Genomic DNA, 14,292 nt, shown 5'->3' on the forward strand with positions numbered 1-14,292 from the left:
GAACGACGCCGAGGGCGTGTGGAGCCCCGACATCGAGCAGAGCTTCCAGGAAGCCCTGGCAATTTATCCACCATGTGGCCGTAGGAAGATAATCCTCTCTGATGAGGGCAAGATGTACGGTACGCCCATCTCTATTGTCATCATCCCTTGTTTCTTTCACTCTTTTTACAGGAAAATGACAAAAATGCACATTAAGGGACAATTATACATCTCTAGCAAATCAGGAAGTACTTGATTTAAATGTCCTTCAGTAGTTTAAGATGTAAGAGTCTATCAAACAAAATACACTTACCTCTTTGTGTAGCCATTTAAATAACAAAAGTACATTTTCCACAAGAATAGCTGAACACTTGAGTAATCATGTGTTCATCTCATTCTTATACATCCTCCTTTAACGACACATCAGTTTGCTACAAGTGCCTCTCAGTAACTTTGATGACAATCATCACAGTTTGTGTGGACGAAAACAAAAATCCTCTACCAAATACTTTTTAATATGAAATGTGGTCAAACTGGTCTCACTGATTGTTTCATATTCTGTTTTTTACATACGATAATCTCTCCTTATGTTCATGAGTCACATCCCTCATGTTTCCTGTGCAGCTGTTGAGCTCAAGTTCCTACAATCCTCATTTTGATGGTTTGATATGTCACTCCTTCCTAGAGGTTTAGCATTGCAACTTTTGCAAGACTGGAATGAGATTTTAGCCGTTTTTGGGGGGGAAACCTGAGTCCAAATTTTCATTCTTTTTCTTGTTGACAAGTTTATTAAAATTAGAAGTGGGGAGTGTAGCCATATTTTTGGAAAAACCAAGCATCCCATCTTTTTATTTTGTTTTGTTTTCACAAATAGATCAGAGGTTTCACAATTTGTGTTTCACTGAATCTATAACCACTGTAAAATAATCCAGTCCAATCTTGAGTGATTCAAATATATTGATTTTTAATCCTTAAAGGTTTTTTAAAGAGGTACTACTCAGTGTAGCCTTGTCCTGTTTAGATTTGATTAATGAAAGCATGTACAGTTTTGAACTAGAAATGATTAAGTGTAGTGCACACTCATGAAAAACTGTGAAATATTTTCTTAGCTTAGCAGTGACTGGAAGCTACAGAGTAGATGCTAAAGTTAGCGCTGTTACTTGCTATTAGTCGTTGGTGACACTACTCTCAGTGCTTAAAATCAAGTGTAACATGTCCATCCCTCTGTCACGTCTGCGTTTTTGTACAGAATACCCATAATGGTGCCAGATAAAGGGTTTCCAAGCAGAGGAGACTTCTTCAACGCTTTTATAACATTGTAACGTTTGCGGTAGAGTATTGTTTGCTAGCCAAATGAAAGTCTGTTTTAGTTGACTGTCAACAAAACAAGGCAATTTGAGAACTACTTTCTTTCCTACTTAAAAAAGTTTTCAAAATAGATACAACAGAGGATGAAGCCTAAAGGACTTACTTTCACATGCAGGGTTCATAATAATAGCTTTCACTTACTTCACAAGACAAGGTCACGTCCCAACAAGTCTTTGATAAAACTTTGCAAAAGAGTGTTCACTTACATGTTTATTAACATAGTAAGATTTAGTAGCACTTAGAGTTTAATCTTCTATCGGAAATATTTATTGTTAGATAATTACCAAACTAACTTTGTCAAACCCTAATACTCAACTGACTGTGAATTTACTGCAAATAGTTTTTAGATTTTTGGGGTTTTTTCTTTCATTTCTTAATAATTTCAGGTTTTCATGACCACAACGGTTCCTAAGACATTCTCAGAGTGATGTCAATGCCAGGCATGTGCTGGTGAGGTTGCTGCAGAAGTTTGCTGAAAGATGTTTGGTGACAGATGGTTTGGCCGAAGAGAGCCCTTCTGCCTGACCGTTTGATAATGGATCTGCTTGGTGGAAAACTGGGTGGACGCAGGCGGTGGCGCTTTCAGACAGTGTCTGTCATCGCCTTGTTTTGTCACTGTGCCAGACAGCTCCTTTAGCTCTTAGCTTAGCCTAGCCTAGCGTAGCTGTTGATTGAGGTCACAGCCATTCCCTGATCAACACTTAAACCCTTATAAAGCCTTTAATAATAGTTGGTGGGGGAGGCGAAAGGAGGGAGGGGCAGGCGTCTTACTCTTGGTCACGGGGATTCGGTGGGGCGGTGCGTGTTGGGCGACGTTGTTGGGGTTTTGACAAGGAAGGTATTGAGGTACCCCTTCCTCTCTGTGGGGGTCAGGGGCAGGTGATGTTCACCCAGGAGCATGATGGCTTGTCAGGAATGGCATGTGTGCATGGAAGCACGGGGGTTCAAGGGAACTTGGCTGTAACCCTAAACCAGAATAGATGTTTACCCTTTGAGCGCCTTTAGGGGAGGATGAGGAGTGAACGAATAAACACCAAGGTGGCCAGTGATGTTTTGCAGAGCCTCAGAGCATGCTAGAGCTCTCTCACACCTGTCCCCAAGTTGCAGAAGGGGAGAAGTGAAATTTGTGTGTTCTGTTGCACTCTTTTGTTCAGGACGTCCTTGATTCACTGCCACCATGTGTCTTTGTCTCAGGCAGTTCTCTTTGTCCTTCATGAGAAACGTCTTCTCTCTGTCAGTGCGTCTGTTGGTTGGTCCGCCTCTCAGTTCGCCTCCAGCTGCTCCCTGAGTTCAACCTGACAGCCTTGTGACAAATCCAGATTTATGACTTGAGAAAAAGACAAGACTGAGGCCGTGCTTGGCCTGCTTTGCCCCCGTTGCCCTCAAACATCCATGCAGGGCCTTCCTTTTCAGTCCACTCAGCCCCTGGAGCTCTTGCTCTTATCGCCATCCCTTCCCTGCGGTCACTTTTGGTCAACGGCTCAAGTCATTCAGGCTACCACAATCGACGCAAAGCCTCTTTGGAGGTCTTTATTGTTGTTAATGTTGTTAAAGTGCTGATGGGTGGTATTAAATCAGGTGCCCAAATCAAATATCTGCTAAGAATATCTTGAAAGGCATTCCTGAAATTGCTAAGAGATGACATGGTGGTTTTAGAAATGTCATTGAGTCTTCTTGCACAGTCTAAATGTGGATTCATAGACAAAACAAACCAAGAGATGTGTCTGTCGACTTGAGAGTGACATACTCTGAATTTAAGGCTAAATTCCATCAGGAGACACGAACGCCATTCCTTCCTAACCTACATGATGCTGAGTCTCAAACCAAAAGAATGTGTTTAGCTCACATTGTGCCTTGAAAAAATCTGAGCTAAATTTAATGCTTTAGTCCACATTCTGCATGAACGCTCCACATTTTTACGCAGAATACTCTGTGTTTTGCTCAACAGACCTTTTAGCTTGCCTATTAGGAAGGGTGTCATGGATATTGTGGCGCTTGTGTGGACCAGTAGTAATTCGACATGCATCTGCCAAGAAAAACATTTCCTGCCTTGTGCTGCTCCGGGCCAGAGAGACGTGTTGTGGTGAAAGGGTTTCATGCTGCAGTGGTGGAGGAAAAGTCCCAAACTTATGCCCATGTGTTGACAGCTCCATGCAGAAGAATGTAGCCCTGGAAATATAATTATCCTCTCTGTTCATTTGCTGTCATATATCTGCCAGTTTGATTTGTGAGTCACTTTTGCAATTGTAATTATTTTATTTCATGCCTATTTAATATGTTTTTTGATTTAGCTGCATTTGCTCTTGCCTCACAGCACGTTTTTTTATGCAGCTGTCTGGTTTTGTCTCTCTGGATTTCTAAATGTCTGTATGGCAAATGTTTTTCTCACATTTTAATGTATCTGACTTTCTGGAGGGGAGGGGGAGTAGAACGGCGGTGTTAGAAGAGTAAATAGAGCTCCATTTTGTAAGAGAAACATAAAATGTTTTTATTGACAACGTAATGAATTATTCTCTTGCTGAGGTTTGGTTGGGAAACATTTCATCCTGTTGACGATTTTAGTCACGAAAGACTAATAAGCCATCCTTATTAAGAATATGATGAAACGGTCAGCGGAAAGCAACAATGATTCTGCACTCAGGTTCAAAGTTTGGCAGTAAATTGAGAGATTCTCCAGTCACTTTGACCCATGAAGCTTCTAGGGATGCTTGGAAAAAGACACTTCTAGAAAACACAGGACTGTAAAGATGTGTGAGTTTGAGCTGTTGAAAAGGCCACAGATGCTCAATTGAATTAAGGTCTGTACTTTGACTGGGCCACACGCATGCTTTGATGTGAACACTGTTTCTTTAGTGTTCTTGTTCTGAAGGAGGACGGATCTCCAGCCTCGAAGGGTTTTATCTCCCTCCACCAATGATCCCATCAAATCTGTCCAGCTTCCTTGTTCCTCCTGACGAAAATCATTCCCTCAACATAATTCTGCCACCACCATGTACCAGAGTGGATATGGTCTGTTCCTGGTGATGTGCAGCGTTTGCTTTGTATCATACATCACATTTTCTCATTTGGCCAAAAAAGTTAATTTTTGTTCTCATCCAGCCAGGCCTCTACTTTCACAACTTTGCTCATTGAAAAGTTTAAATGGCACTTTTATTTGTCTTTCTCCTTCCCACTGTAGATTAAGAAGGCCAATAAATTTCCAGTCAATAGGTACTCCCACCTGAGCCATGGATCTCCGTTGCTCATCCAGAGTTACCGCAGGCCTCTTGGCTGCTTCTGCGACTAATGCTCTTCTTGCCAAGATCTGACAATTTAGTTGGACTGGATTGTATTGGTATATTCATTATTGTGCCATTTACTGCTTACTAATTACTGGTACATTACTTTGGAAGCCGTTTGGTTAAACTGATTTTTATTGTTGGAATAATAGTTTAAAGGGGGCTGAATAATTTTTACTTTTCAGATTTTTATTTGTAAGAAAGTTTAAGACCATGTGTAAGTTTCTTTCCACTTTACAGTTATGTGCCAGTTTGTGTTGGTCTATTGCATAAGACTCCAACAAAACGAAAGTATGTTGTTGATAAGTATTAAAAGAAAGAAACTGAACGGTATTTTTGCAGTGCACTTTATGTGTGTCACTGCATCGAGTGCAATATACTTCGTCAAATGTACGTAAGTTAGACCTTTTATTTTGCAGTGGCACCGATATCAATATCGGTATTATTATTATTATTATTATTACTATTATTATTATTATTTTCTGACAATGCTACAAATTAATACTGCTGTTATGGCTGATAACCAATATTTGCCAATATTATATGTAAACACCATGAAAAAATGACCACACTATGGACGTTACTTCTCTGATTAAATTAAATACGCCTTTGGTTTGTGTCATCTTCTCAGAAGTATTATTATGACTGAAATTAGTGCATCACATCACATCATATTTAGATATTGAGAATGCTTAATTTCCCCCCCTAAAATTCTAACCTTGAAAAACGTCTCTATCTCCCCTTTCATATGAAACGTTTTTTCTCAATTAAATGTCTCTATAAGATTAGAGTTAGGAAAAAATGCTTTGGATTAACTTTGTTACAAGTTAGAGAACATGAATCCGCTTAGGTTATTCTGGACTAATATAAAATTGACATGTTGTTGGAATTGGAGTTTGATATAGACTTTACACATCTCTTAATAGCCGCTAGACTCTACTGGAGAACAAATGACAACCAACCTAGAGATTCCTCATGCCTGCATTTGATCTGTGTTTTCTTAAGATGAAGCAGTGGGACACAAACACCATGGACAGAAAATGTTTTTCAGATACAGTTATAGCTACTATTCCCCTTTATTTCAATAGTAATTTATTTTATTCTTATTATTGTATTGCACATTGCTTTTCTGTTGCACAGACATGAAGTCATACAACAACCCCCCCTCCCCCGCAAAAAACACAGAACAATGTTGTAGCAGCAAATTCAGGAGCCAAGGTGAGCCAGTGAGTAAACAGGAATGTCAGGAATGCATTGAAGAAACTCTTAAGTCAGAGGGAGAGAAATCAGACCAGGTCAGTGAAGGTCGGAGCCTGACTGGGGGAGAGCAGATATATGAGCAGCCAGGCCCAGAGGCAGACTTTGGAAAATACTCAGTAGAACCTCATATACCTATGTTTGACCTCCATCGACAATGTTGAGGGCAGAGTCACAAATGTAACAAATTTTTGGTGGTTTGTTTCTTGTTTGGACAAAATTATCTCCAGATACTCGGATTTTCCTTTAAAGATTAGTTTTTGATATTAGGTTGGGCTGTCTAATATCTGGGATATCAAATGCTGTGGTTGGATAAAACAAAGGGACCGGACAGGAGCGCCACATAGGGGGGAAAGTTAGGACAATTCCAAGGGCCCTCGACCGACAGGGAAGCCCCCCCCCCCCAAAAAAATGTTTTTTCTATAAATAGAAAAAAAAATGAGGCCCTATCGATTGTTGTTATTGTGTTTTTTAAAATTTTTTTTAGCGGTAAAAATGAAATGTTACCACTCCCAGATCAAAAAGCACACATCTATATTTTCACTGAACCCCCCTGGATCTGCATGAAATGGATCGTTGCTGCTTGACAGTGATGTTTTCAGCAGCAGTCAGAACAAGACAAGAACGACTGTGGTTGTTACTACACTGCCTAGAAAATAATAAAGTCAGGTTTTTAAAAAATAGAGAGATAAGAGAGAAAAAGACAAGAGTTTGAATTTGTAGCACAGTTTTTCTCCAAGAGAGGTGACTAGACTGTGTGAAATTATTAACCATTTAGCATAGTTAGCTTAGCTACAGACTAGGGTTTGCCTCCATTTCACGAGCATTTAATGAATTAAGGAAAAGAAATACCAACATATTCATATATTTAACTTGCCCCTATACCTTATACCACTTAACAACAGATGAGTCAGTCAGCAGCAGCTCTAGCATAACCAGCATAACCTTTGACCCCTGTCCCAGTGAAAAAGGTGAGCAACACTGTGTCCAATGACAACCTAGTTAGCATCATTCCAGGGAGTCTATAGGGATTTCTCTGTCTTTGCTCTTTTTACAATTACACAACAAAAACAATATATTTGTTGCTGACAGAAATTCAAACAGTCTTTATCCACCTTTCCTAGCCCCCAAGAGGCTCCGAAAGGGCAGACACTTTCCAGCAGCAAGTTGCTCTCTGTAACAGGTTAATGTGCTATTAGGTTCGGTTCTAGTCCAGTGGGGAGATTCTCCGTATTACGGTCTGAAGCGCAGCAGCTGCGGTCATTTCTCCGCTGATTTGCAGCGACACTCAGCAACATGGAGAACCTCGAGATTCTGATTGTGATGGACTAAATGAACCTTTTTTTGTCTTATAATAAAATGTTCCTGGCCCAAACATTATGATCAAGACTCAGATCATGAACTTTATTATTTTTAAAATACAAACAAAAAATTAAATTTACATCACACCAAGCTAATATTGTGTAGTTCTGGTGTTTTAAGCTGTTGAAAATAGTAGTTCAATAGTAGTTCAGAGAGCAGGTGGAGGAGATTATTTTCACAGATTATCTGTCTCATAGCAAACTGTCACAACATGGTGCCAGCTTAAACAAATATGGAGAAAACATTTTTTTTAGTAAAGTTATATACTGCAGCTTGAATAAAATGCAACTACATAGCATTTTTCGAGAAGTCTGGATTGTTTTATGTATATTTTGCACATTATGACTGTGGGGAGAGACATTTCAGTAAGCTAAAACTAATAATAAAACAATTTAAGCAACCTATTTGCTGTATTGTATGCAGACTGTTATATGTAAAATTCATTAGCAGTAAATATTGTGCTAATATTAGTTTTGAAGCAAAGAAAACAAGGCAGTTGCAAGCTTTTAAAATTGTGACGCTTTATATGGGTCAGATAAACTCAAGAAACTGTAACAGTAGTTGCGCAGGGGGGGGCCCAATTAAATTTTTGTCATGGGGCCCAAGATTCCTGGCGGCGCCCCTGAGACCAGACACTGATCGACAGTATTGATCATGATAATTGTCCTCCATTAAGTTACTAAAACTCACTGAGCTTTTCATTTATTTTGTAACAATCATAAAATTTATTGGTTTTTTTAAGGTTTTATATGAGCAGCCAAAGCCAAATGAAACATTTCTGTGGAGAGGATGGAAAATTATACATGTTTTATTCAAAATTAAACAATAAAAAGTGTAACTCTCATCAGTGTAAAGCCCGTAGAATCACTTTTAATTTGTTAAAGTTGAGGTTGTGGGGCAACAAAGAAAGAAAACACCGTTTACACCATTCCTCTCTGTTCTCATTGAGTACATTTATTTTTTCAGAGTAAGCATCAGATTTTATCTAAGCAGTTATGGCATTGTTTAGCTGCTTTACCATGAGACAGTGGTGCACACCTGCTCTTTTTTATCACATCGTGATGAGACTATTAGAAATGTCTCATTCGTTAGCTCTTCTCGGTTGAAAGGACATGAAAATAACTTTGAACTCAGGAAAACCTGGACTTTTCATGGGCCCCCAAGAAATTTTTACAGAATCATATTCCCCCTCCAGGAATTTCCGTGACTCTGGGCGGCGCAATAAACAACATCAAGCTGTGGAGCGATTTGTAACGGTAGAACTTTCCTACAGCTTTGGCGGGAGCGACTTCTGTGTCTCTGCTACCCGATTTGGATATCATGATCTCATCGTTGTGTGACTGAGTCGCCTCTCTGATCTCATGGGTGCGTTGGAGGGTATTTTTGAAGAGTCAAGCACTCACACTAGGAGTGGTAGGGCATCTGATACGAGTGCATCAGGCAAAGCGTCTTTGACTTCCCAAGTTGTTTAATGCTTGAAATGTGAACCTGACCACTTTGGAAAGGCATACTGTCTCACTGATGAAAGCAGTTTGTCCTTTGCTCAGTTGGTGGTGGAATATTTTTAAAAAATCATTCATGGTAACCTATGAAAATGGTTCCAGCTTTGGTTCCTTATACTAATTTGTAAAATATTTTTGGCAGGTCAGTCAAGTGGAACAATAAGCTCACTTCAGGACTGTGTTTTTAAATCCACAAAATAAGATAGGAGGTTTTTAAAATATTTGTTCCCCCCCTTTTTTTTTACTTGGTTTATTCACCAACGGAGACTTGAAGCTCCTGTCGCTGCTGCTTTGAAAAGTCCAGTTGCACAGATATTGCGCAAGTGATGTCTGTGCAACTTGAGCAATGTACAGAAAATGTCTTCTGTACATTAATTTGAGGTCAGGTACTGTGAGCAGTTTTGACAAATGTTCTCTTTTCTGCTTTTTAAGACTTTTGTTGTCAGGAAATGTGCAACACTTTCTTAATCCCTGAGCAATTAAAGAAATATGTATTTATGGGCTCAAACAGTCATTTGAGAAACGTTCACCCCCTGATAAACACCAAACAGTTACGTTACGTCCCTGAAAAGAAAATAAGATCAGAACAGAAGGAATACAGCAACTGGAGCAGGAATGTGTCAGAAACTGTCTATGTGGGGCTCAGCCTTTAAGATTTCCCTTTAGTCCACAAAAGCTTCACACAAAAGCAATTTCTTTGGAAATGTGACTGTATAATACTTTTGGGCCTGATTTAGTAACAGATTGCGCAATTTTTGTACCAGCTAAATGGAGGCCAACCGTACTAGAGCGATTCAACCATTGGTGCAAATTAGATTTCTTAAGAAATTCAATATTCAACTGCTTGCTCGTCTCCAATACCTAAAATACCAATGGCACAATCAAACTCAATGTACAGGAGCGAATCAAGAGCACAGAGTTCAAATATTTTGACTCACTGGTTTCCTCAGACGTAGACACGGCGTCTAATGCTCATGCACGAGCCAAAGTGGTGTGGCTTGAATTGCAACAGTTCACAATAGGCCAAAATCTTCAAGACCGTTACAGCTTTAACTCTATTGAAAATCTCTGGTGAGATCTGCAAAAGGCAGTCGAAACGGCACAGAAAACCAGGAACGTCAACGAACTGGCAGCCTCAGAAGTTGGTGACTAGTTATGAATCAGCAGTCTGTCAATTTGCGACACTGTCACATTTTATTTTATTTTTTACAGCACCTAAAATAAATGAATTCAAATCATCAAAGAATTTTTCAAAGACTATAATAATGATAATATAATAATAATATAATGACGATGCAACCGAGATTCTCTGCCACTCACTATAAATCGACTTAGGGTTAACTTAGGAACTACTTCATTTTTATTTTCAGAAACACACGGAGTGTCAAGGTTAAAGCAGTGACCTTGAGATCTTGATCTTACCATAACAGCATAGACAGATGCAACGACTTGATAGTGCTTCGCTGGACAGGCCCCACTTTGACATGAAATATTGTGGCATTTTAATATCACAAGGTCATGCGCCAGGTTCAGGTTCCGCTGTTTATGATTACATATTATTCCAAAAGACAGCGGCTTACAATCTGTGGCTAATGCACATCACTGAATGTAGTTAGCTGTAATACTATGTAAATAGCATGTCGCCTCATTGTGCAGAAAGATTTGGGCAGACTGATGCAAACAAGGTGCGCAAAGTCCCAACTTTTAGAAAGCAAAAAAAAAAATGTTTAAATTTTTTTCATGTTAAAAATACAAAATTCAAGCAGAAAGCTTGACAATATATCACGTAAAACACAGAACTGTGATTTCTACCTCATTTTCAGTGGGTACGTTGAGCAGAAAAACCTGTGTGTTTCACAGGAATAGAGTTTTATGCTGCCTCTTCACTGCAGCACACGAAGACAGTTACCAGTTTTCTTCAATGTAAACACAAGACTGCTTTCTATGTGGAAATTTCTCCCTGAGTTGTTTGGGTTCACATGCGCACCAGGGAGAAATGTCGCTCTGCATTCTGTCCAAAAATCTGATCACTTTTATTGGTTGACAAAATGCCTGATGGGGTCTAGAGCGGGCGTCTGGTTTCCTCTGATTACTGTGCGGGAAGTGGGAAGTGTAAGGTCTGACCGAAGCGTTAGTATGTCGGAGAAAATGTGAAATTCTTCCCTAAGTGCGTGACGTGACTGTCCCATGTGTTAACTCGTGGCGATGTGGTGCCAAGTGAGAAACGAACGTGTTTAGGAGGTGACGCAAACGCTTGTGAGACCTTTCCTTCGTTCTGGAGTTATTTAACTCGATCAGGTGTGTTTAATTAATTTCATTATGAAAGACTCTCTCCAACAGATTTGTGGAAGATTTATGATTGACTACAGTAAAAGGGGATATTCTATAAACAAAGAAACACAAACCAGTTGCTCCACCGTGCTGGGCCTCCCGTCCCTGGCCTCTGTCCTGTCTGTCCCGAGTCCCGTCTGAGGATCGCATGGCCCCGGCCTCCACCTGCTCCGCCAGTGTGACCTGTCTGTCAGCAGCACACAGCCACACACTCACTGCAGAGATATGAGCTGAGCAAAGGCTCCGGGGGCCACTCTGAGACTGATGCAAGCCCTCACACACAAGACTGTATACTTAGTGATAAACTAACACGATACACTTACACTTAAAGCGTCCGGTGCTGACACACTCGACAGCCACGACGCTTTTCTGCGTGTGTGTTTGCACAATGATCCGTACATGCATGGTGCATTGCAAAAGTATTCATGCTTCTTGATTTCTTACAATTTTTTTTTTGTGGTTTGAGAAGTTGTTATAATTCATTTTTGTCAGATTGGATACATTTTTCTGCAGCATTTATACCCCTTAAATTTTATGTTGTCCCCCATTTTATGTTGTGACCAATTTTGTTGGATTTGATGTGATGCGCCAGTACAGAGCATAAAACAATCATCAAATATTTAAAAAAAAAATGTTGGATGGTTTTCAAAAGTAGAAATCACCACTCGTGGAAAGTGTGGCGTGGATTAGTATGCCAAAAAAAAAAATACCCCTGCACATCGCCATTATGAAACACGGTGGAGGCGTTTCATGCTGTGGGTTTGCTTTCCTGCGGTACTGATAGCTGCACATAATCTATGGTAATATTGATGGAGCTGAAAAAAGAGCAATAATGAAAGGAAAATTGATTTTGCTCACAGGATGTTCACCTTTCAGCAGGACAACACTAAACAGACTATTATTGTTTAATGCTATGTTTAATGTGCTTAAATTAACAATGCTTAAGAACATTATGTATTAGACATCAAAGTCCTTATGTCAATTGAAGGAGAATTTGTGGCAAGTCTGGGAAAAAATGTCAAGCAAAGCGTCTACAAAGTATTAACTCAGGGAGGCTGGATGGAAATGAACACCACAATTTAGGAGTTTCATTTGTTAAAAAAAGATCGACAGCCATATCCTCTCTAACACATAAAGGTCTCAGTAAAGTACACTGAACTTTGTGGTTGAAATGTGTAAAAGTTCAATGGGTATGAATACTTTACGCAAGGCAGTGTATAACTTTACACGAGGAAACACTGTCTTATTATAGACACGCAGAAGTGTGATCAGGCACGCATTTAGTCTATTCTATTGTACTATTTCTATAAATATGTGCACAGAAATAAGCTGCATGTGCAGCACATCGGATTTTGCTAGAGACTGTCATCCAGCTAATAATGAGTTAAGATTTTCCTTCATGTTCTTTATTCATTCTCTTCATTTTAGCACCTTATTGTTATTTATTTACTTTAACATTTAGTTTAAGGTTTAAAATACAAATTTAACGGAAAGTGGAAGCTGATTCCACAGCTGAAATGTTGCATCTGTTTAGGGAAAAACTTTTCTGTTGTTTCGGCAGGGCGGAACGAGTTGATAGCGAGGTACATCAAACTTCGCACGGGGAAGACACGGACCAGGAAGCAGGTGAGTTTCTCTCCCAGTGCCATTTGCTGCAGCCTGCTATTTTTGAACGGCTGCAGAAAATCCTGTTGAGTGATGCACCGACACCCCGTGGAGCCCCCACCCCGCAACGCCCCACCACCCACCACCCACCTCCTGGCCGGAGAGCCAGAGATGATGATTGATTTAGGGCCGGGGCCCAATGCACAGATGCTATAGGATCATGTGTCGGTGTTGTTTCTTCAGCACCTCGTGGATCTGGTGCTTGTTAGACGGGAAGAAGAAGCTGGGGAATACTGTGATTTAGATGGAGGAGGGAAGTGGGAAGGCAAGGACTTTGGAACGTTGTCTTACTTTGAGAATTATTGATATGGAAGAACTGACTTATGGGACGGTGATTGATGCATTACGAAGTCATCTGACCACGTTAGACTGGGAATGAATGCAGATGAGATGCCAGGAAGGGTCAGAAAAGGATTCAAACTAGATAATAAACCTGATGAGTGCGTAGAGGGACACCTGCTGGTTTATAACCAGTTAAAGGTCTGTCTGCATGCTTTAGTTCAGCTGTTAGATGTTAGTTAGTTGAACCTTCATTTCACCAGGCAAAAGCATTATTTACAATAATAACATTTTTATTCTTCAATTATATTGTAAAAAATAATATTTACCTTTGGAACACATAGCTCCTCTTTCCTGATTTTAATCCACTTTCATTTTAAGAACAAGTGTTTTTTTTTTGTTTTTTTTCAGATTGAGACTCTTTGTGCACTTTGTGTATTTTAGGGAATGAGCTGCGTAATTCTTGAGAAAGTGAGAAATATCTACATTTTGAGTGAGTCCAGATCATAATTCTGTTCGATTTTTGACATGTTTTGAACCAAAGCAAAAATTGAAACTAGAGTGATGTCGTTAATGACTTTGTGGAGCATTTCTGATTAGCGAACTGTAAAATATTAGAAAAACAATTTAAATATTTTTTAAATGTCATTAATAATTAGACAAGGTGACGTCACATTGTGTGTCTTTGAGAAGAAATGCTATTATTAAGGAGTCTCTTACTATTATTTTAAAACGAAGAGAAAATAATTTGTTAATGTAATAAACTAAATGAGTCCAGTTAGTACAGCTTAGCTGCACTAAGTGTATATTCTAGGTCCTAGATCAAAGTCTAGTTCTTTGTTGTAGAAACCAGAAGGGTATTTTGCAGAATCTTATGTTAAAAAAGTCAGGCGAATAAGGAAAATAGCTAAATTACATCTTCTTTGCAGATAACTTCTACACCAAAGAGTGTTGTGGTAGCACTTTGTTGAAATCTGTTCACTAATTGAAAAACAACTAGCCAGTCCTGACTGTATTAGTCCAATTCTGGTCTCTGTGCATCTTTCATTTTAATTTAATGTTAATTCCCTTCGTGTGAGGTTCTGCTTCACTTTGTGCTGTCTGTTGTTGTCTTTGTCTTCCAGGTATCCAGTCACATCCAGGTTCTCGCCCGACGGAAGGCCAGGGAGATCCAGGTGAAGCTCAAGGTACGCTACGTGAGTCAATTTTTATTTGCTTTTCATCTATTTTTCCACTTTAATAGCTGAAAGTTATTAGAAAACACGTTTTCC

General features: G+C 39.5%; 1 protein-coding gene across 1 annotated transcript in view; it reads left to right on the forward strand.

Moving 5' to 3' along the window:
• Nucleotide 1: 1 nt before the first annotated feature.
• The window catches only part of tead4 (TEA domain transcription factor 4), a gene marked incomplete at its 5' end in the record, with an annotated part of 29,032 nt that continues 14,741 nt past the window's right edge, over nt 2–14,292 (forward strand). Inside the window, 3 exons of the mRNA XM_028031623.1 lie at nt 2–119; nt 12,639–12,703; nt 14,146–14,208. Coding sequence (XP_027887424.1) covers nt 2–119; nt 12,639–12,703; nt 14,146–14,208 — 246 coding nt within the window. The remainder of the gene's footprint in view (nt 120–12,638; nt 12,704–14,145; nt 14,209–14,292) is intronic.

This window comes from Xiphophorus couchianus, chromosome 2, assembly GCF_001444195.1.
Source record: "Xiphophorus couchianus chromosome 2, X_couchianus-1.0, whole genome shotgun sequence".
NCBI classification, from domain to species: Eukaryota; Metazoa; Chordata; class Actinopteri; order Cyprinodontiformes; family Poeciliidae; genus Xiphophorus; species Xiphophorus couchianus.